Raw genomic sequence first — 23,674 nt, 5'->3', positions numbered from 1 at the left:
CAAGTTAGAATATTTTTATAAGGCTTGAAACCCAGAAGTTCTAAAAGAAAATACTGACCCCACCCCATCCCACCCTGCCCCCAAGGTCAAAAGCTTATAGGTGGTGTCCTTAGAGATTTAGTTCTTTTTTTTTTTTAAGGTTTTATTTATTTGACACAGATACAGAGTACAAGTAGGCAGAGCATCAGGCAGAGGGAGAGGGAGAAGCAGGTTCCCTGCTGAGCAGGGAGACCGATGCGGGGCTCGATTCTAGGCCCCCAACATCATGACCTGAGCCAAAAGCAGCTGCTTAACTGACTGAGCCACCCAAGCGTGCCGAAATTTAGTTCTTAATATAGAAACTCAGGTGTCTCTTCCAGAGGAGAAACGAGATTATGAAGCAACACTTGCTGTGAACGGTCGGGGAAAACTAGGGGTACAGTAATCCCTGTGTGACCAGTATTGGTCACCAGCCCTAACTCATTAGGGGGGTGGGCATTGGTCACAAATGGCAAAACCAGAATTTGAGAGAAAGATGTGGCAAGGACATGCCCTCAGCTCTGTGTGGTCATTGTCCTCACGGCAGATCAGCTGGTATCACCGTACGGAAGCCCCCTGCCCAACCCTGGCATCTTGGAGGAGGTCAGAAGTATTGGAAAATCTGTATAGGTGGAGATCAGGAGAACGTACGGACCCCTTCCCCTTCGTGCGTCACACACTGGATACTCTTGGGAGAGTTGGTTAAGGTTGAACTATTCAGGCTACAGACATGGACATTGCGGTGGTCCTCAGCTCAGTTTCCCCATTCTCTCTATTGCCTTTGGCTGACAATAGTTATCAGTTCTCTGGGCGGACCAGAGTCTGGTGACTTCGTGCTGGGAAGAAGGCAGTAAGAAACTTGTGTGGGGATGACTGGGTAACTCCATGGGTTAAGTGTCTGACTCTTGGTTTCGGCTCAGGTCATGATCTAAGGCTCTAAGTGGGGGCATGGAACCTGCTTAACATTCTCTCCCTCGCCCTCTGCCCCTCCCCTCTGCATGCACCCGTGATCCATCGATCTCTCTCTCTCTCTCTCAAAAAAAAAAAAAAAGATGGGGCGCCTGGGTGGCCAGTGGGTTAAAGCCTCTGCCTTCGGCTCAGGTCATGATCCCAGGGTCCTGGGATCGAGCCTCACATTGGACTCTCTGCTCCGAGGAGAGCCTGCTTCCTCCTCTCTCTCTCTCTGCCTGCCTCTCTGCCTGCTTGTGATCTCTCTCTGTCAAATAAATAAAATCTTAAAAAAAAAAAAAAAAGGAAAAGGAAAAGAATTTGTGTGACAGAGCCTGCTTTCCAGCTCTCCCAAGGAAGTCGAGAGGAGACACTTACCCAGACAGCTTGGGGAAAGGCCTGCAAGTTCTGCAGGGGAAGCCTTCAAGGTGAGCCGTTGCTCAGAGACTGGGCCTCAGGCCCCAGTCTGGTAGCGCAGAGCTTGAAGCCTGCTGTGCACCAGGAGCTGGAGCTTGGGAAGTGTGCTCTGTAGAGCCAGAATGCCCTTTAGTCCTTTAGTAGGTCAGACAGGACAGTCATGTGGCCCAGGACACAGAGCAGTCACATGTCATGATGACTGGCGGCTCCCTCCGCTCCCCAACCTCCCCCCGCACTACTACCAATTAGGGCTCTGTTCTTGCAACCTTTTGCAGGGGGGTGGGAGCTGAACCTAAGGGTTTGGCCAGGAGACATCCCATGTTTGAGTAAGAGTGGTCTTGCCAGTAGACTCTGACCCATAGGATCTGTGCTCCTGCTCCCTGTGCCCCCATATAACTCAGAGGAGGGGGCACCACTTCTCCTGCGGACCCAGTGTGGTTCCCCCTTTTCTGGATTTCCTGGGCTGACTCCCCATTCCATTCTGAGGGGCCCATTTGTCCCTTTAGACATAATAATATCTTCCCTGACTTAGGCCTGAACACCATTCTTCCCTTCAGTTGACCTTAGGACTCCTCTGCAAAGTCCCAGCCTTTGTCTCTCTTGGGTGTGTGGGTGTGAGCACTCCTCTGAAAAGTCTAGAAAGTTCCCAAAGTGAAATACAGATTTTTACCCTCTTCTCTGAGTGTTTTATAGCCATTTTTCTTTTTCCATAACAAAAGTGTAAACTAAATTAGCATGTTCTCCTCTCCCTTGGCAGAGCAGCACTGCAAAAAAAAAAAAAAAAAAAAAAAAAAAGAAAAAGAAAAGAAAAGAAAGAAAGAAAAAAAAAATAGTTCAGGTTTTGGCCAGCATGAATGAAACATGGCTCTCCATCAGCAATAGTATATACTCAGAACAGGGCCAGGAATTAATAAGCAAAAGGAGTTTTGGAGGAACCAAGTTAGATGTAAAAACAAACAACAAATTCTTACAAACTCAACAATTCTTACTGCTGGTGAAACCACTCAAACAGTGCAAGTTTATTCACTTTCGTATTAGACGCAACCGACCCTTGACCAGTACGGGTCCTTTTATATGTGGGGTTTTTTCCAGCGAATACAGTACTGTAAATGAATTTTCTCTTCCTTACGATTTTCTAAATAACATTTTCTTTGATACAGTTCATAATGCATATCACATACAAAATATACTTCAGCCCCACTGTTTATGTTACTCATGAGGCTTCCCAGTCAATAGAAGGCTATTAGTAGTTAAGTTACAGTGGAGTTAAAAAGTTACAGTTTAGTAAAGTCATAAAGTTTTGACTGCAGTGGGGGGAGGTTGGTGGCCCTAATCGCCCCCCTCCCCATGTTCAAGGATCAGCTGTGTAATTTTAACATTGTGATTTCTTTCATATATTAGGTATCTGGGAAGCACTCGTTGAATAAGTGAATGAAGGAGACACTGGTAACCGAATTAGGGGAGAGGCTGCTATAATTCTATCAATATGTTAAAAAATAAAATTTAGGGACGCCTGGGTGGCTCAGTTGGTTAAGCAGCTGCCTTCTGCTCAGGTCATGATCCCGGCGTCCTGGGATCGAGTCCCGCATCGGGCTCCTTGCTCGGCGGGGAGCCTGCTTCTCCCTCTGCCTCTGCCTGCCATTCTGTCTGCCTGTGTTCGCTCTCTCCCCCCCCCCTCTCTCTGATAAATAAATAAAATCTTTAAAAAAATAATAATAAAATAAAATTTATGGTATTTTAGTAACTAATACTTTACTGCTTTTTCTGTGTTAGGCCCTCGTTGGCCCTCTAGATCATTTAATCTCATTTAATCATCAGAATTTTGTGCTAGAGGTACTGTCATCATCTAATTTTTTGCATCTGAAGAAACTGAGGCAGAGAATGGCTAGGTGACTAGCTAATTGATGAGGAAGGCCAAGGTTCAAAGCTGGGTCTGACCCCAGAGCTCGTAACTCCTCTTCACTGATTTGTGCTGCTTCCTACTTTACACAGCAATTAAGAAGAGATAGAAAAATTCTGGAGGCAGATCTAAGGACCCCGACACATTCTGGTCTTAAGGCCAAAGCCTTTTGCTCAGAAGAAAACCACCTCTCAAGGCTCAGTGAATGAGGAGAATTTTACTTGCTGCGAACACACTAGAAAAATTCACAGTGAAAACCTGAGTCATCAGGACATGTCCTTTCGTTTGATTTACAACCTGAATCTTGAGGAGATAGGAGGTCACCGGGGGAGCTGGTGGGGTGGGGACAGCAGGAATGTGACCAGAAGAGAACATCTCGTTCTCGGGCCAGAAAGGTTGGCCCGACCCTGGAAGTGACGCCAGTAGCTTCCAGAGGCTGGGAGTGCGGACCCTCAACGATACCTTTTCCTTGGTTTCAGAGCCTGGCAGGGCAGGGGAAGGGTTCTCACCCCTTCTGCCTCTGAGCCACCCTGCTGGTCCTTGCGTCCCCCAGCCTGGAAGGCCGGAGACCAGACTCAGCCCTGTAGGGGGAGTCCTGAGTGGTCTCTGCTGCCATCTATCTCTGGGGCTGGTTCTAACCACCTCTTCTCCAGGAAGGACTGGGGCTCTGCAGAGAAATTCATTTGAGTCTGTCTGTAATGCCATTGGGCACGCCCTGTTTCTAGAGCAAGTTGATTTTTGGAGAGGAGAGGTCTTCCTTGCAATGTGTGAAAGTAATTTCTTTAATGAAAAGGAGACATTGGAAATCACCTTGCTGGTTGTCAGATAGAACAGTTGTTGAACGAAAAACTGGCCAGTGGGAAGGCCAGTCATGTGGACGGCAACCCAGAGCCTGAAAGGTCATGGAGGTACACGGTACTAGCCCTAGCTGCCTGGTAAACTGGACCGTTCTTTTTTTTTTTTTTTTTTTTTAAGATTTTATTTATTTATTTGACAGACAGAGATCTCAAGTAGGCAGAGAAGCAGGCAGAGAGATCGGGGAAGCAGGCTCCCTGCCGAGCAGAGAGCCCGATGCGGGGCTTGATCCCAGGACCCTAAGATCATGACCTGAGCTGAAGGCAGAGGCTTTAACCCACTGAGTCACCCAGGCGCCCCTAAACTAGACTGTTCTTTTAAGTGGCTTAACTTTCCCTCCCTCTATTTGTCAATCTGTAAAATGAATTGGGGTGCCTGGGTGGCTCAGTGGGTTAAAGCCTCTGCCTTGGGCTCAGGTCATGATCTCAAAGTCCTGGGATCAAGCCCCGTTTCGGGCTCTCTGCTCAGCAGGGAGCCTGCTTCCCTTTCTGTCTCTCTGCCTGCTTGTGATCTCTCTTTCTGTCAATTAAGTAAAATCTTTTTTAAAAATCTGTAAAATGAGGGGCACCTGGGTGGCTCAGTGGGTTAAAGCCTCTGCCTTCAGCTCAGGTCATGATCCCAGGGTCCTGGGATTGAGCCCCGCATCGGGCTCTCTGCTCGGCAGGGAGCCTGCTTCCTCCTTCTCTCTCTCTGCCTGCCTCTCAGCCTACTTGTAATCTCTGCCTGTCAAATAAATAAATAAAATCTTTAAAAAAAAATCTGTAAAATGAATATAAAAATACCTGCCTGCTACTACCCACCAAGGTCCTGCAGGCAGTAACTGTTTGTGAAGTTACTTAAGGGTTTCTGTTGTTGCTGTTGCTGTTGTTGCTTTTCATAAAAGAACTTTCTGGAAAATATTGCTAAACTTGAGAGGATGATTCCCAAATTAAGAAGGAAGAATGATATGTATGATTTGAAACACACATCAGTATGCTGACTTAAGAGTTCCCTGGCCCCAGCCGTGCACAACGCACAGCCCAGGGGCGTCTTCCCAGCACTCTGCATATCGTTTGTTGCTTGTGATACTGGCCAGCCAACACGTAGGAGGCAGAGCTGGGGTCGGGCCGTGGGAGGCCGGCAGCCTCAGCTGCACACGGAGACCCCCCTCAGGGTGCCCAACCTTCTGGCTCCCTGGTTACACCCTCCAGTTTAACTCCTGACCCATAGTAGTCCCACCAGAGTAATATGCGTGTTTCTAGACGCCAGGTGAGCTGGCCCCCAGCCCCAGGCTTCAGCTCTGCAAAAAGCCATGGTCTGACGGGAGGCAGGGCTCACAAGCCGCCTTCCTTGGCTGCTTTTCAGATGCTGTCGGATGTCAGCCTTCTCATGTCTACAATGCCTGGCCCCCTCTATGGCCCACAGCAGCTACAGTGACGCATTTTCCAGTGCAGTACCGAGCTACACACATTTGTGATTGAAATACCAGTTGCACAAAATAGTGCGCACCCTTAAGCTCTGGTTCTTTCCCATGCCTGTTCTCTCCTTATTCCCTCCCTCCTTCCTTTCCTACCTTCTTTGTTTATTCCTGATCACAGCGTCCCAGCTGAAAAACAGTGCAATCCTGCTGTCTAAATGTGTTTATCCATTCATTGGATGTTCACTCGGACCCCATGTATACAGAGGTGCCCCCCCAAATCTAGGAAGTCATCGTTAGGTACCAGGCTTACATTAATTGGTAAATAGATAGCTATTTGGTAAGATGAATTAAAGGACCTATAGAAAAGGGGCATAGCTCGGGGCGTATGGGTGGCTCAGGGGGTTATAGCCTCTGCCTTCTGGTCAGGTCATGATCCCAGGGTCCTGGAATCGAGCCCCACATCAGGCTCTCTGCTTAGCGGGGAGCCTGCTTCCCTTCCTCTCTCTCTGCCTGTCTCTCTGTCTATCAAATAAATAAATAAATAATCTTAAGAAAAGGGGCATAGCTCATACTAAAATAATTGATATACTCTGACAGCAGATTGCTATGAAACATTTAAAGTAATGACAGAACGTTGTGGAGAGTGTGGATACATCTCAAAAATACGGTCAAAGGGGCGCCTGGGTGGCTCAGTGGGTTAAGCCGCTGCCTTCAGCTCAGGTCATGATCTCAGGGTCCTGGGATCGAGCCCCACATCGGGCTCTCTGCTCAGCGGGGAGCCTGCTTCCCCCTCTCTGTCTGCCTCTCTGCCTGCTTGCGATCTCTCTGTCAAATAAAGAAATAAATAACATAGTTAAAAACAAGTTTTATAAAAGCATAAGAAGTATAGTATGGTACAGGATGAAAGCTTATTACCATATACTATAATACAGTGTAATAGTACATTGCAGAAGCATAATTATAGAATAATATGATTTGTATAAAAATTTTCAAACAGTGCACTTAACTGGCTCAGTCAGTGGAGAGTGTGACTCTTGATCTCAGGGTTGTGAGTTGTAGCTCCACGTTGGGTGCAGAGATTAGATTCCTTAAAAGTAAAAATAAATAAAACATTTTTAAACAAAACAGTGCTATCTGTGTATTATCACGGGCACATTCATACTCAGTATAAGTGAAAAACCATTCAAGCAACAACCACACACCACTTTCGGGGTAATGCAAATTATTCTCTGGGGTGGGAGAGAATGTGGGGACTTTACTAAAGCCTGTTAAAGTAAAAATAGCGAATGTGGCAAAATTTAATTACTGTGAAGTCCATTTGGGCACATGGTTATCTTGTCACTCTGGGTGCTTTTCTGTGTCTTCAAAATGTTTAATGAGGGAAGCCTGGGTGGCTTAAGTCAATTAAACGTCTGCCTTCAGCTCAGGTCATGGTCTCAGGGTTGGGGGATCAGGTCTCTCATCGGGCTCCCTGCTCAGCGGGGAGCCTGCTTCTCCATCTGTCTGCTGTTCCCCCCTGCTTGTGCGCTCTCTTGCTCGCTCTCTCTCTCTGACAAGTAAATAAATAAAATCTTTTTAAAAAAATATAATAAAATGTTTAATGATTCAGAATTGAAAAGGTGAAATGAGTGCTTGTCCTGTGCCACTTCTGTGTGTGGTGCATGCCCATGTTTCTGTTCTGTGCCTTCAGCTGGTGCTCCCCATCACATTAATGTCGCATTTCTCTAAAGAAACGGTATAACCGCTAGTGCTTAATGGCTGAAAAGATTTGGCGTTTGCAGGCAGTGGATAGAGTCTCAGGGGCATTGTTCCTGGATCCCCAGCAGAGGGCGCTGCTCCATAGCAGATGTGAGGAGGGCAGCCTCCCTCCGGGGTGCAGTACCAGAGCCTCCCAGGGAGGCGCTGTTGCACTCAGCTGCAGAACAGAAAGGCACCTGTCTGTGGGGAGGGACACAGAACCCACTGTATTTGGCCGTTTGCAGACATCGAGCTTCTCTGTATATTTATAGCCTTGGCTGTTCCTGAGGCTAAGAATATAGAAATGATTCCAGATAGCACATGCCAAGAGCTTCCTTTGCCGTTGGTCGGATGAGCCTGACACTGATGGATAAGGAGCTCTTTCCTGTTAAACTGACCAGGCAACCTTCCCTTTCATTCTAGGTGGAAAAGGATTATTCTTACTTGAAGGAGATATGTGACCATCAGGCAGAACAACTGAGCCGAACCAGCCTGAAACTGCAAGAGAAAGCATCGGAGAGTGATGCAGAGATTAAAGACATGAAGGAGACCATATTTGAATTGGAAGATCAGGTGGAACAGCATCGGGCTGTCAAGTTACATAACAACCAGCTCATCAGCGAGCTGGAAAGTAAGTGAACTCAATCCCCAGCCAGACACGCATCAAGACTGAGCTGATGTGAACCGAATGCCTAGGAGGGTCTGTGAGAATGCTGGTGAAAAGTCCTTCTTCCGCTTGTTTGGCAGTCTTGTGGGAAGAACGGTGGTCCGGGAAGGCAGAGTAATTAATCTCATTGACTGGAAGAGTGGGCGGTGGGGAAGGAAAGATTGTGGAACGTGAGTCAGCAGCACAAGGTGATTGTGAAAAAGAGCAAACACGTTATGGAGTGTCAAGTCTGCTGTGCGTGAGCAACACCACTGCCCACGTGCATTGGGTATTGACAGAGCGTTGTCTTTCAGATCTGACGGGCAGGAAGATGGGTGACAGACAGTCAGGTGGATTTGAGCAGTGTGTGCTCGTGGGCTCAGAGAGAAAACCATTCTAGCATGGGTCCCATTGAAGCCAGGATATCAGGTAACTTCTAGCGATCGTCCGCCTCATTATTGAAGAGACTCCAATATTTAGCTTCTTTATGGACTCATTGTTCGCTTTGAGTAGGGAAAGACATTAAAAGGGATTAGTTAAACATTGTCTGCTTTGTCCAAATAAGCTTTATCAAATTATCACATCTAATGTGTTTTGCTTTTGTCACAAAAGAATTAATGCACAGAGCTTTTGGTGGCACTCACCGTTGCTAAAAATAGCATAGTTGGTTGCCTGAGAAGCTCCCCGGCTTGTATAACCCATCCTCATTATTTGTGGAATTCATATCTGGGAACTCACCTGCTAGCCTGAATGTATTTGAAACCCCAGGATCAACACTCAGGGCACTTTTAACATCATTCGTGGACGTGCACGGAGAGAGCAGCAAAAAATTTTAGTTTCCCAAAGTGCAAGTTCCCTTGAACAAGGGAACCCTTTGCCTTCTTGTTTCAGCTCTTATACTGCAAACAAGTATTTTTCTCATGGTTATTTAAGGTCATGGTTTTTATATTTTTGTGCCCCTTTTTTTTGGCAATTTCTCTGTTTAGAATGGCCCCCAGATGTAGTCCTGAAATAACGTCTGAGGTCCCTATGGCAGGAAAGCCGGGATGTGCCTTATGGAGAAAACAAGTGTTAGATGACATTTGTTGAAGCATGAGTTTTAGTGCTGTTGGCTGTGACTTCAATGTTAACAAAAACTTCCAGAGAAAGGAAGATGAAATTCACTGCTCTGGAAAAGGCTGAAGTAAAAATCTGTGACACGTGACAAAGCTATGGAGAAGATGGGAACAGCAGCTGTATTTGTGGATTCAGGAGATGAGGTCTGGTTAAAAAAAACAAAAGTACCAGACTACATTGTTGTGAAACCAAAAGCCAAGAAACTTACAGTCATGTTTCCCAAGGTCAGGAAAGTGTTAGACCCTTCTGAGCCAGTGCTGGCTCGCTCTTGAGGCTCTTGGAACACCTCACAGCATGAGGAAAGGTAAAAACTTGCAGGTAAGGCAGATTCTGTCAATGAGGAAGCTGCAGAAGAATTTTTAAAATATCTACTGAGTGTTATGCAGGAAAGGGGTAAGCAGGTTTCCAGCACTGATGGGATGGGCTTTTATTTATTTATTTATTTATTTTTTACAAAGACACTGGCAAACGAGCTTACCTAACACAAGTAGTGTCTCCTTTGATAAAAATGTGATCAGGGGCTTGCAGGAACTGAACCCTGTATTTCCCCGTAGGAGCAAAGTTCGGTATTTGCAAATTCGGCATGCATGGCAACTTTATGTAACGGCCGTAAGCAACGAGAGGTGACAGTATGTTCAACACCTTGATTAGCTTGGTTGGTTCCATCCTTCACTGGATGTGATACGCAGCAGAAAAGCAGTCAGCACTCAGGGTCAGCATCATTTAGACAGTTCTCAGGAATGACGCTTGCAAAGATAACCAGAACCCACTGCCATTGACAGTGTGTATTTCCAAACAGCACATACTTGAAGAGCATATAAAGCCAAATAAGAGAAGTCCAGTTTTGCTTTGTTTCTATCATGTATTGCTCATGAGAATATGACTGTGTTGTCCCCAAAGCCTTAAAGGTCAAGCACAACCCACCAAAAAAACCAGCTTAGAATTAATGTCCGGAGCAGATGTCACACCATTCCCTATGATTGTATCCTAACATGTCCAAGATTGAAAATAACATAGACTAGGGCGCCTGGGTGGCACATTGGGTTAAAGCCTCTGCCTTGGGCTCAGGTCATGATCCCAGGGTCCTGGGCTTGAGTCCGGCATTGGGCTCTCTGCTCAGCAGGGAGCCTGCTTCCTCCTCTCTCTCTGCCTGCCTCTCTGTCTATTTGTGATCTCTCTCTCTCTCTGTCAAATAAATAATAAAATAAATCAAATCTTTAAAAAAAAAAAAATAGACAACCCCTGCCCTGGAATGAATTGTGAAGAACCATTGAAAAATTTTAACTGGGTAATGGACATGATCAGGTTTCAATTGAAATGACATGGAAGCCTCAGAGTCAGAGAGAGAAGGGGACTGAGAATGTTCTTAATTAGCGAGAGGCGTCGGGTCCCCTTTGGAGGCATTAAAACACACACACCCCAGATCCTGTCTCCCCATGGGTGATTCCGCTCTGTGGGTCATGGTCTGGGGCTTTGAACATGTGTGCTTTGGAAAGGCTTCCCAGGTGATTGTGTTTAACTACAATTAAAAACCACAACTCTGGCAACTGGTCTGAAAGTCACCATAGTAGTCGCCAGTCACATTCTGTGTTATACAAAAGCCCTCCACGGCACAGTGATAAAGGACATTCAGATCCGTAATGTGCAACCACCAGGGAGGCCGGGAATGAGTGTAATAAATACGAGAGGCTATTTCAACCTCTTCCCGGAGTGCTGCCTGTTTGTTCCATCTGAGATCATAACCTAACTCAACACTGCTTTTTGCCCAAACCATCCCATTTTCTGTGTTGGGAGAACCTCCAGTTTCTAGCTGCCGGGTTCCAGGGTCTTGAGGATGGAATTTCTAACAAAAGGGATGGGTTTTAAATCCTGAGCTCCTCCCTCGCTACCTCGCTGACTTTCTCCCCAGAGTCTTGCCCCTTTTCCAACTCCTGTCTGACTTGTTTCTTTCCAGGCAACGTGATGAAGCTGGAGGAGCAAAAGTCAGACCTGGAAAGGCAGCTCAAAACCCTAACTAAGCAGATAAAGGTGAGATGTGGCTACAGCGGGGGACAAGGGAGCCTTCCCTGTCATTTCCCTAAGCGTGTCCCTACCTTTGGTTTGGGACCCTTTGAAAAAGACCCTGCTGGGGCGCCTGGGTGGATCAGTGAGTTAAAACCTCTGCCTTCGGCTCAGTTCTTGATACCAGGGTCCTGGGATCGAGCCCCACATTGGGCTCTCTGCTCAGCGGGGCGCCTGCTTCCTTTCCTCTCTCTCTGCCTGCCTCTTTGCCTACTTGTGATCTCTGTCTGTCAAATAAATAAATCAAAATCTTTAAAAAAAAAAAAAAAGAGCCTGCTAACTCTTCTCGCCTGCTCTCTCAGCACCTTCCTGTGGGCCCTGGAACCACAGAGTCATGTCGGCAGGTGACAAAATCCAGCCAGCCTTTCAGTGTCAGGATAAACACCAATAACACGACTGTGTCCTTCCCACTAGTGTTGGTCCTTTTCCCGGTGGTGGGATGGCACTGCAGCGGTGGCCACTAAGGGCCCCCTGGCCGGTCCTCCCCAGAAAGCCTCTGATACCGGCGTGGCTTCTGGCATTTTCAGGAGGAGACAGAGGAATGGCGGCGCTTTCAGGCGGACCTCCAGACGGCGGTGGTGGTGGCCAATGACATCAAGTATGAGGCCCAGCAGGAGCTGCGCGCCGTGAAGCGGAGGCTGCTGGAGGAAGAGGAGAAGAATGCCAGGCTGCAGAAGGAGCTGGGGGACATGCAGAGCCACGGCAGGTCGGTCCCAACAGAGGCCCATGGCTGTGAGTGTGGCGGGCACCTGTTCCACGCTTGGCCGCTGCCTCACTCACGGTGCATGAGCCTTCGCCGTCTAGAGACGTGGCACTTCTGTGTCTCTCTGTGCAGAATCTTTCTTTCTTTCCTTAAAAGCTCACCTGACCGCTGCTGCCACCACCACATGACCAGGAGCGGTCCGTGCAGGGCCGGGCCACTGCCATCCTCTGGCCCGAGGCAGTGAGAAAGCCCTTCACTCACATACGTGCAGAAGTTCTAGCCAAGTGGCCTCCTACGCATAAAGAATAGAAGTGTGTCTAGGACACACTTAAATCTCGGTGTTTATTAGTGCAAGGGACCACATGCTTGCCATGGGCCATGGAAACACCTTCCGTGTTCTGGCCACCTCTCGTGCAGCGGGCAAGGCTTGACCTCCTCGCCAGGGACTTGCACCAGCTGAAGGACCCATTCCTCATGACCCAGGGACACACTTCTCCCTTGGCAGCGCCGGTGGCTGCCTCTAAAGCCTTGAAAGAGCCCACTTTATTAAGAAGGATGAGCATGGACAACACCTCCTGCTAACACGTGACTTTCCTTTCCTGTGCCGAGGGAGGGAAACCACACGGTATGTTGTCCCAGGAAGCTCTTCCTAACGGCGATGTTTCAGAGGAAGGCATTCTTAAAGTGAGCTCAAAGCCTATTATGATTTGAAATGTAAAGGGTTCACAGACGAGATGATAAACAGTACTTTAGGCCTCACGAATGCAGCATTCCCTTTTCCCCAGTCAGGAATAACTGTCCCTGACCTTGAGATGCTTGGATATTAAGAAATTATTTTGAATTTTCAGATGTCTTTCAGATATGAAAGAGTATTTTAAAATCAGATTTGGTAGGTTCTGACTGCTGATTTGTATAGTTGGCTCCTTTTACCTGTTTTCTGGGATCAGGGGGGTTGTCCTTTGGCTAGATTTGGGGCCTTTGGGTCTGATGTATTGCTGTGAGTTTTATGACATTAGAAAAAGTAGATTTCTTCTCAGAATTCTATTTTGATTCTCTTACCAAACTTGCTGGAGTAAGTCCCTCCTTCCTTTGTTTATGAGTTTTCTATAAAACGGGCTATAGGGGCAAAGTCACTTAGGGGTTGGACTCTTGATCTCAGCTCGGGTCTTGATCTCAGGGTTGTGAGTTCAAACCCCGTGTTGGGCTCCATGCTTAAAATAGGCTGTAGAGAAGGATTCAGATAAGATGTGTGTAGCTGGCTCCATGATTTCACTCTTGATCAAGGTCATTATTTTATTGTCACACCTACACCCTCTGGCCACCAAAACCTGTGAATTTTAAGAGGAAGGAGAATCAAAAGACTAGACTTGAGAGGGCCCCCTGCTGAAGTGAGCACGAGGTCCCCTCGTTTGCTTTTGTGCTTCTGTGTAATTTGTCCACTTGTCTTGCTTTTATAATGTGTGTCTTTGGAAGAGGAACCAGATCATAACTTGTACCGCTTCCTGCCTAGGTTATTGTAAAGATAAATGGTCAAAGACAAGCTCCAAATTCATGTAGGTGTTGTACAAGCTGCTGCATTTCTTACCTAGACTCTAAAGATACAGGCCAGATCACACAGCTTGAACTCTGATACTGTAGGAAATCTGCACAAACCTTGACAGTTTAGTGTCCATATAAGATCATTCACATCTTCAAACATAGGGTCCCTTTATTATTTTTTTTATAAACATGGTATATTTCTCTTATGATTTTCTGGTGACTTGTAAACCTCCTCCCCAAATCCAGCAGGTTAATCCTTTATCACAACATATTTCAAAATTGTAGGGCTAACACTAGCCCAGCACGTGGCCTAATATTGAAACCCCACAGGCATCAGTGTGTTTGGGGCCCGTCGTTGTGTTGGGCAGGGTTTCACACAATAGCCGGACCCTGTTTCCTCCCTGATTCCACAGACTGCCCCCTCAAAAGAGTTGACTCTGAAAGTTACTTGCTGCTGGCTCAGCCATTTCCCGAACCTGCCCCATGGGCAAGACTTGCAACCAGCTCACGCCCTCAAAGGCCCTGAAGTGACATAGAGTTTCCATTCTGGCTGAATGGGTTCTCGACTGAAACTCGATTTGACTTTGATAGTCGCGTCCTGAGAACTCAAAAGGCATTCTTGGTTCAGCCACAGCCAAAGAACTTGCAGAAAATTCCCTGATGGGGTCCTCCAAGTACAACCAAGAGCAGGTAAGAACATTCGAAAAAGAATCTTGATCCTAACATGGGCTTAGCCGATTTGTGTTCACACTTTTGGAAATACAGGCATTTGAGGGGATGTAGTCAGGCTCGTAGGTAGGCAAATGACAGGGCTTGGCATGTATACAGGTTAGCCTTTATTACCAAGAACTCAGCAGCTAAGACAGTGTGGAACATTATTTAACCTAGGATTTTAGAAAATTCTAGAAAAAAAAAATTAGCACATTAGCAGTCTTCATCCTATTACATTTTCAAAAGGATTTTTGTTTTGGAGTGAGAATTACCGATGTGAAGAGTAGATGGGGAGACGCGGCTCTAGTCTTGTCTTTGCCACCAACTAGCAAGAATTCCTTCCCAGACCTAGCTGCTCCCTCCCTCAAATGAGGAGATAGGATGGGTCATGATTGAAGACCCCCAGAAGCTCCTCTGTTCCCTGGGACTAGTTGCTCAGCTGACCTTTCTCTGATGGGGGCATTAGGAACTCACATGCCCCCATACCGTCTGCCCAGTGCAGTCCTTGGAACCTCCCGGACACCGTGGCATCTGCACATTTTAGCTGGGCCATGGACCTCCTCTTTCTCTTCCAGAAATTTGAACAAGCCAGTGTAGCTTTCATGGACCTGGAAGTGATCTATTTTGCTGGACACTTACAAATTAATGGATGAAAGGATAATGAATAATTTTTTCAACTCTGGCTTCTTCCATTCTTGAGCCATTAAGAGCAAGCCTTACAATTCAAACTTCCACCGAAATTAAAACATCAAGCGTTTTTCCAGGAAAGTTTCCAGGACAGTTGAGAGCTGGGGCCTCGCCTCCAGATACAGAGAACACGCACACGCAGCTCCCCTCAGTGCCTTGATGGGCCACAGAAAGGACATTGTTGACCTGCAGGGCATGACACAGGCTTCTCAAAAGTAACAGGGGAAGACCGATACGCATTTTCTCTCTCAATCTGAAACACTAAAGACAGTTATTTTTAGGGTGACTTACTCGATTTTTACCGTTCATCCTATGACACCATAAGCATCCATGGAAAACATCTTAAAAGAAAGAGATGGTTAAATAAACACCAAACATCGGTGCATAATTAGCAGTAGGAGCTTCTAAGAAGGACTGAGATTCAGAACGTATCTAGCTTGTCCCGCTGGTTCCTGCATGGTCACCTCTGAAGCGAGCAGCATGGTGGCCCATCACTGCCAGACTCTTCTGAAATCGGCTCTAACTCTGTGTGCACAATGTATCCTGCCCTAGTGTCGGTCGCCTGCCTGTGCCACTCTCTGTGTCCTTACCGCTGCCGTGTGTCACAGTCGCAGACTGGGGGTTCTGGAGCTGTCACTGAAACGCCGAGTGTGGGAGCTGGCGGTGTGGGTTCTCGGGGTCACTGAAATACCCCTTCCAGCTCTCTTCTTGCAGATGCTTTGATACAACATCCCTAGCCCTGCTGGAAGGGGACCAGTCCTCGTGGGGGTTCCTAACCTGAGCCTCAGGGGCCCCTGACACTTTCGACCTCAGTGTGGAAGCTGGCCCTCTGGGCTCCCAGCACAGCCCTTTACTGCCTTTTGTTTTCATAGCTGGCATCCTCGTCACTGGCATTGGACACAGAGCCTGGAATCACAGTGAGCTGTGTCCGCTCCCCTGCTCCCTATCCTCACAGACTTGCTTTGAAAAGCGTGGACATGAGCTTCCCCTAGGCCTTTAGGACCAATATGTCTCAATACTGAAAGAAATCCTTTTTTTCTGTTTTTTTTTTTTTTTTTTTGGCCTTGACTCTAAGATAGCAGAGGGAAGCTCGAGCTGCTCTGAAAATTACAGAGAAGCCTGGTTTTGTGCACCCTGGCCGTCTCCACTTCCCCAGTGCAGTCGTCTGTCAGAGAAGGTTTAGGGAGAGGAGCCCAGCAGTGGTGTCTTGAAGTCCTTGGCATGTTCTCTGCCTAAAGACCTTTGACTTCCAAAAAAAATTCAGAGGAGTAGGAATTAAAACATGCTGGTCCTGTTCTAGATAATAGCTCTTCCCCCTGGGTCAGTGGCCACTGTTAATTCTTCTGTTTGTAGCCTGAGATCGTGTTGCCTCAAGTAACTCCTTTACCAGCCTCTCCCCCCTCCATTTCTGTTTCCACAGCTCCATGGTCTCTGTCAGCTAGCAGAGCATTTGCTGGAAGAAAGACAGCCCAGCCCTTGCCATGATGGGGAACTACAGCCATTTCTATATGAAGGGGGGAATAATGTGGGAGAGAAATTACCTCTTTACAAAGAGCCAGATTGTCACCGTGTAACAGCCACTGTTTCACGACAGAGTCATGGCGATCAAGTCTCTTTCCCTTTTTTTCTACATTTTGGAATCAACTCATTGCACGATCAAAGATGATCCTTCCCTCTTTTTTCCCCCCTTCTTTCTTTTTCTCAGAAGATTCAGCAGTCTTTTGTTTGGAGCATAGATGAAGTTCTTGAAAAAGACAAAGTACAAGCATGGTGTGAAACTCACTTTTTTGTATGCAGCTAGGGTGTGCAGCGCACTGGTGAATGTGGCCCGTGCCTGTGTCTTACTTCTTGGAATTTATTTCTGTGCTTCCTCTTGAACATGGTACCTGATAATCTTGGCATTAACACTACTTACGGCAAACCAGGAAGCCGTCTGTGTCCCGTGTCCTTCTGAAGAAGCTAGCAGGTTCTTCTTCTCTTCTGTCAAGTCCCGAACGAGCCCTTTCCAGCTGGGGTCTGACGTCGTTACCTCATCCGAAACAAGCCACCACTAAGTCAGGGTTGGATTTCCAGAATCTCCACTGGGCTCAACGCAAACTGATGTTTGGCTGACCAAAAAGGATGTAGTCGAGCCAATTTGTTTACGTGGTGCCCGTGCCCTTGGGAATCAGACTAAAAATTAAGGAACAACTACAACCAGCGCCTCAGGAATAAAACTTAACCCAGAAACTGAAAGGCTTTGAATCCGGAAGTGGATGATTCAGAGTGGTCCAGAGTTCAGAGTGGGATGTTGAACTTGGGAAGTACATAGTTTGTTGAGATCTGCACCAAATTCAGTGGCTCCACGAGGCCCAGCCTCCCTTGGCTCTCACTCTAGGAGCAACTGTGCCCTCCAGATGGTGGCCAGTCTTCGCTACATGTCCCCAGGATGGGACAGAAGCTCCTGTCTGGTGCGAGGGCGTGAGGAACAGGAAGGCTCTTTAATGCAGGAGGACAGTTGGGCATGTCCAGCTGGAGAGCCCAGAATCCCTAGAAAAATTTCGTCTGGTGGTAGAAGAGAGGAGATGGGTGCCTCTTCCATGAAAATGGCTTTGATGCTCCCTGGCACCGTCCAATACACCTACTGGGAGCTCTTTACCTCAGACTGAGATTTTCTTGGAATGATCTCACATTCACTTGCCAGGTGTTTGCAAACATAAATAAAAGGAAAATCACCTCCACTTCAGATACACAGCTGTACTCGCATTGAGTATCCCGATCTGTCTGTATTCTGGGTACCGTTAAATATTTTTATATGTAGGCATTCATGAAGTGCTAAATAAATACATTATTATTCAGAAGAGTCTGTTGCCTGATTTGTCGTCACTGGCCAAGTGTGTGCGGGGCCTTCATGTCCGTCTGTCCTGGGGTTTCTAGCGCAAGTGGTTTCAGAACTCGAAAGCCATGTCCTATAGCTAGAATCTGAGCCAGAAGCAAGCCGGACTTCTGATACGAGTTGTGGACAGGATGCTGATTTTAAATATGAATGTAATTTTTAAAAATGATTTCAGTCTTGGAACAAAAGAGCAAGGAGCAAAGATAACTAATTTTGCATAAATTGTTGAAGCCAAATGCCAGTGTTTCCCAAACAATCTCGTGTGGAATTTGAGGTCCTGGCTTATCTTGTCGAACTGTAAAAATAAATAGGTCACTTGATGATTTGATGTATTGGGTTTCTTCTTACTTATGAATGTTTAGGTGTCCTGGTAACAAAACAGAGGTGTTCCGTGAAAAATATTCATCTTTTCCCTCTCCAGTACTCACTCTATAAGGTAATCAGTGTTCACAGTGTGTCTGTTTTTCTTTTCCTCCCCCTCTACTCATACAAATACATAGGGTTCATTTTTATGTTTTTTTATAAAATTTATAAACTATATTAACAGTGTATCATGGGCATCCTTCCAAGTCGATATTTATGAGTTTAATTCATTTTTTTATTATTTTCTTTTCTTTTAAGTAGGTTCTGTGTCCAGTGTGGAGCCCAATGCAGGGCCTGGACTCACGACTCTGAGGTCAAGACCCCTGCCCCAAGATCAAGAGTCAAACGCTTACTAACTGAGCCCCCCAAAGTGCCCCAAATTTAACTCAATTTAATAGCTGTGTGGTGTTCTAGAGGATGGATGTACCCTAGAATATTGAAATATTGTCATATTTCATAAACATCAAGGTTATATTTTCTAGATATTTTTTCTTCCCCAATAATGGCATAATAGCAGTCTTTACCCACATAGCATTATAGATTGTTTTTATTTTCATAGGGTGGGTTCCTAAAAGTAGGATCACTACCTTGGAGGATATGCAGCTTTGATTTTGATAGATTTACCAGGTTACTTATCTAAGACTTGTGACATTTTACTTTTTGATGAAAGTGCCTATTTATACATAGCCTTAGCTTAATTTTGTAAATAGAATAAGCAAAAAATTTCCTTCGAATTTGCATTTTCCCAGGGAAATTTTTATATGTTAATCATTTACTTTTCCTCTTTTGAGAATTGCTCGTTTAGCACTTTTGCTTATTTTTTCGTGGACTAATTTTTTCCTCTTCTCCGTTTGTAAGTCATATCTTATCAGCGATGTGTGTTTACCCAGTACATTATGGGTCTTACGGTTTTACCATCATTCTCCTGGAAAAATTTATATTGTGACGCAGTCTGTTTATATTTTCCTTTACTGTGTCCGGGGTGTTATTTGTTTAAGATTTTCCCTCCCCTCCCCTTGCAGAAGTAGGCTGTCACCTTTTCTCTATCTGTGTCTTATCTGTTTCTCTGTCAGATGTTTGATTTGCTTTTCTTTGTTCAGACCGATATGAGGTGTGGGTCTTCTCCCGGATGGACAGCCAGCACCATGTAGGGTCAAAGCCATCCTGTGCCCACTGAATCGAAATCTCACCTTTACGTTATGCATTTCCTCCGTATTCAAAGAGACTTTCCCAGTATGCCCTCCTTTCTTTTTCTCTTGAGCCTGTTCTGCTTTAAAATATTTTATTGGGATTATTAGATTGCTAATACCACTTTTCAGACTCAGCCTTTCATTGCAAACTGTCATCTTTTGTATATTTTCCTCTGTTCTTGAATTATTTTGCATTCTCCAGGCAGATGCTATCAAGCATATAATTCTGTTTCCTGTCATAAATATAAACGTCCTTTGAATACGATTATTCTCTTCATTTTAAATCATGGAATTTATGGAATATATTCGTAGGTCAGGGCACGCCTTGGAGGGGAGCAGATAATTGTCTGTCCCTTATTCTTACTTAAATGGGTGAGAGTATCAGGCCCTGACATTTGCCCAGTATCTGTGTCTGTAGGTTCTGCTTAGATCCGTGCCCACTTCTGCTGACTGTTACTAAAATCTTAAACCAGAAGGGAGGCTCTTTAAGGTAAATTTATGTTACGTATCGGAGGCACAGAAGCTCAAATGGAATACAGAGGAAGAATAGGTTCCTAGTGGGTGAAATTGATCTGTGTCCAAGTCCTTTCCTGGTGAAACTGGCATGTGGGAGCCAGCATTCTTGGCCTCGTTTTGCCTGGTCATCGCCCATTTTAGGGATGTACTGTGGCTCTTCCTAATTTGCCCCTCTTTGCCACTGTCCTTTTACCTGGATGCTTGTGTTCCAAACCTTGTTTGTTTTTATGTCATCTGTATGCTTATATTGAAATTCAAAAATGAAGTTCTGAAAAACACGGATGCCCAAGAGACAAAAGACTTAACTTTAATTTCTGTCTCACTCCAGAGCTACAGACTTCTTTTAGATTCGTTTCATGAATAAAAGTAAAAAAAATTTTGGAAAAAAATTTGTGTTCCAGGAAGGGCATAGAATGAGCAAGGGTACAGAGACAGGACTACAAGGAACAGAATTTCAGGTAGCTAGACTTGGAGTCTGAAAGTGAGGTGGGTGGAGGGGAGTCCTAGGAGAGAAGTCTGTCCAGCCCTGGAAGGGTCTGGAGCTGGGCTTTTACTCAGTTTTTCAGGAAAGAGCCCTTGCAGACACATGATCGACATGACCCATCTTCCTTAATACTGACCGGCCAGTTGGGAAGGTAGCAGTGGTATAATGTGGCATTCCCCAGAAATAGTTAACTTTTGACTGCTTTGAGTTATGTACAAGAGCTCACACATTCTTGGATCAAAATAGACACAACCTCCAGGTGTCCTGTATGGTGAGTTAGGTGTGTGGGAAACCAACACCACTTGAAGACCATTCTGTGACCAAACAAGGAGACCAGTGAATTTGAGAGATTTGATAACATTTTTTAAATAAAAGGTAATTACAGGCACATGTGCATATATATGTTTAAATTATAACAACAGAAAGATGAGGTAAACCAGCTGTGAGCGTATGACATGGTCCTTGGGTCCAGCGGTCTGTCATTCTCAGGTATGGGCTGCTACTTCCTAGGAGCAGATTATTGGATAAAAATATGAACAATGAAATATTGATAGTATTTTTAGTAACATTTTAAATCATTTTTAAGAAGAAATACCATCAGTATTGTTATTTTTTTAGATATGCCTGTACACCTTCCAGGACACCTATGCCTTACAGACAATTTGAAAAAGGCCATGATCAAACAGAACTAGAGTTGCCACCCAGATTCACTGTTTATAATCCAGACAACCTTGTCAAGTTTTTCATCTAAAATAAGGGATAATTGGGGCACCTGGGTGGCTCAGTGGGTTAATGCCTCTGCCTTCGGCTCAGGTCATGATCTCAGGGTCCTGATATCGAGCTCCGCATTGAGCTCTCTGCTCGGCGGGGAGCCTGCTTCCCCCCCCCCCCACCCTCTGCCTGCCTCTCTCCCTACTTGTGATTTCTGTCTGTCAAATAAATAAATGAATAAATAAAATCTTAAAATAAGGAATAATAACAAAGATGGGGGCGTTTTTTGAAAATTAAATTAGATACTGTTTTAAAGACACATGGTACTTACAGTGGAGTTATACACATATTTTTTGGTGTGAAAATTACCCATTATAATCACAGTTTTACATTCTGGGAGCAGATGGAGACATGCCTTACTTTTGGTGTTTTCAACACAATGCCTAAGCACAGGGCAGCTGTGTCATCTGAGATGCCCCTGGAGAAAGAGGGTCTTGTTCAGTGCTTTAGGGAAACCGAATGCACTAGACTTATGAAGGATGGTAGGTTTGTATATGGTTGTACCTTCAAAACCATGTAAACTGTGCTTCTGGGTGATTCAGGGGATTTTCAAGGCTCACTTTGACTTTCCATATGTGTGATTTTTGTTTTCCAGATAGACCTTCGAATCTAACATCTGTCTTTAGGAGGCAGTAGTTAGCACAGGGACAAATCCTTTGCCAGTAGCGGTACCTTGAAGCTTTTCCTGTATTTAATGAGTTTGCTGCAATACACCTGGCTATATGCTTAACATTTCTTAATATCCTTTGTAGAATACAGAGGCTTATTCTTCCTTAGAACAGCAAAAATGGAATACTGCATTTCTTGCCAGAGTTGTTACTGGTTGATCCCGGACAACTGTAGGACAGGCGGGTGTAAAGGAGTTTCAAATCTATTTATGATGGAAGTACTGTACGAAATAAAACCAATAGCTCCTCTCTATGGCTCTTCAGTCCAGGCTTTGTTTTGTGAATCCCCTTACCTGCCCTGCACACACACACACGCTTGCACACACACTCACGGGCAAATCCCTGTTGTAATGTGGAGGTTGTTTATTTCAACAGCTTCTCTGATCTGCTGAAACTGCTTGCAGAGTTTTCTCATACTGACTCTTCCCTGTTCTGGCCAAGCGGACCTATCAGTTGAAACATGGTCTTTGAGTATCTGAAGGCAAGAGGACTGGGAATTGGCTCTTGTCGCCTTGCTAGGTTCTTAACAGAATCCAAAGACTCCTGTTTCTCATTTGATGTATTGAATCACAGAGAAACTTGGGTAATTGACGGAAACACTTGAGCGGGTATAGAATCCTTTTCATTAGATTTTCAAGGAATGAGATGAAAATGAATTTTTAGACAAGATCTCCCTTCGAAGGGTGCTCTGGGTTTCTGAAAGCCCTCGGTAGATGGTCCTTTAAATGGGTGAAGGTAGCTCACTTTGTTCCCGACTTTACTTGCAATGGCCCGTCCGGAAACTAGTTTTGTTTTGTTTTGCTTTGTTTTTCCTGCTTGTACCTAACCTGATTTCATTCTCTTTCTGCATCTTCCACACCTGATTTTACATTGTATAACACACCAGGGAGAATACAAAAAAAAAAAAAAAACAACCCCAACTCATTCAATTAAAAAAATTCTTTTTCAAACCTGGCCTCCTACCAGTTTCTGAAATTCCTGATATTTCTTTCAAAGAAGTCATCGGTGTCTTAGGTTTTTGTTTGTTTGTTTGTTTGTTTTTCACTCCAAAGAAGGGGCTGCGGAGACAAAAGTATGTTTTAAGTTCTGCTTCACTTAAACGTTTTCTGTGCACATTGATCACAGAGCAACGGAAGCTTCGAGAATTAAGGGCAAGTAAATCCAGCCACCGAAGCTTATGAGAACTCATTCCAAAAAAATAGTAAATAAATATTTTAAACTTCCACTGACCTTATTAAAACACACAGCCAAAAATACTCCGAGCCATTCTCATAAATTAGTCATCTTCTTGCAAAACAGCTGGTGGCAGTTTGCTGTAATAAAAGAGCAGAAATCAGAAGACTGGGAGATCCTGCCTTGGCTCCTTCACAGGGAGATTAAATGACATGCTAACATGTCCCTGATGAGGAGGCCATGCATGAGAGGACTGAACCAGATGATTGGTCGAAGTTAGAATCCATAGGAAGAGCTTACCGGAAATGTTTGGGTTAGACTAGAAGCTTCACCTCCCGCAGCGCTGCAGGGTTTGCTAAAGGACTGTTAGGGTTTCCTCTCTGAGGACAGATGATGTCTGAGTCGGGATTCTGTTGCACAGAGCGGACCACTGTCTACTTGACCTAAGCAAAAGGGCCTTAAATAGCTTGCAGGGTTGTTGGGAGGGCTGGAGCAGCAGACTCTAGGCTGAATTTCCAGGAACAGCTCCCAAAGCCACAGCACAGAACCGGGTTATCAGCAGGAGGTGGGGAGGGAGCCTTAGCACCAGGATGTCAGCTGGAAAGCTACCCTTTCCATTAGCAACAGGAAATGCTCTACGCCCCGCCTTCTGCCCCTGATCCAGGTCTCAGTCCTTGTCTTCCTGTGGGGTAGAATCTAAATCTAAGCTCCTAGGTACAGGGGAGTCCTGAGAGGACACCTTTCCAACCTCTGTGTGCCAAATGGGGGTTGGAATATAGCTTCTGAGAAGCCAATCTGTTATATCCACCCTGGACCATATAGCTAAATATGTATAATAAATAACATTATAATGCGTGCGTGTGTGTGTATGTATATATATATATTTACAATATGCAG

General features: G+C 45.4%; 1 protein-coding gene and 1 long non-coding RNA gene across 12 annotated transcripts in view; one reads left to right on the top strand and one right to left on the bottom strand.

Annotated features, from left to right (window-relative positions):
* Window positions 1–23,674, top strand: part of SPECC1 (sperm antigen with calponin homology and coiled-coil domains 1) — a 280,480-nt gene that overhangs the window by 177,244 nt on the left and 79,562 nt on the right. For 8 of the 11 annotated variants that reach the window (XR_014304589.1, XM_082705732.1, XM_082705731.1 and 5 more), the window contains 3 exons: window positions 7,698–7,905; window positions 10,991–11,064; window positions 11,625–11,803. Coding sequence is in view for 10 of the 11 variants with exons in the window: in XM_082705732.1 (XP_082561858.1) it covers window positions 7,698–7,905; window positions 10,991–11,064; window positions 11,625–11,803 (461 nt within the window). In the remaining variant the exon portion in view is untranslated. Of the gene's footprint in view, window positions 1–7,697; window positions 7,906–10,990; window positions 11,065–11,624; window positions 11,804–16,157; window positions 17,575–23,674 lie in introns of those variants that run through there. The other 3 variants (XM_082705726.1, XM_082705727.1, XM_082705734.1) reach the window with 1 other exon arrangement.
* LOC309851054 lies at window positions 20,507–23,478 on the bottom strand. Its single transcript, XR_014304604.1, has 4 exons — window positions 23,078–23,478; window positions 22,835–22,917; window positions 22,568–22,662; window positions 20,507–20,671 (listed from the first exon to the last, which is right to left on the bottom strand). It is a non-coding gene; the product is annotated as an uncharacterized lncRNA (long non-coding RNA).

The sequence above is a fragment of the Mustela nivalis genome, assembly GCF_964662115.1.
Source record: "Mustela nivalis genome assembly, chromosome: 17".
NCBI lineage: Eukaryota > Metazoa > Chordata > Mammalia > Carnivora > Mustelidae > Mustela > Mustela nivalis.
This window is presented reverse-complemented; position numbering and strand designations above follow the sequence as displayed.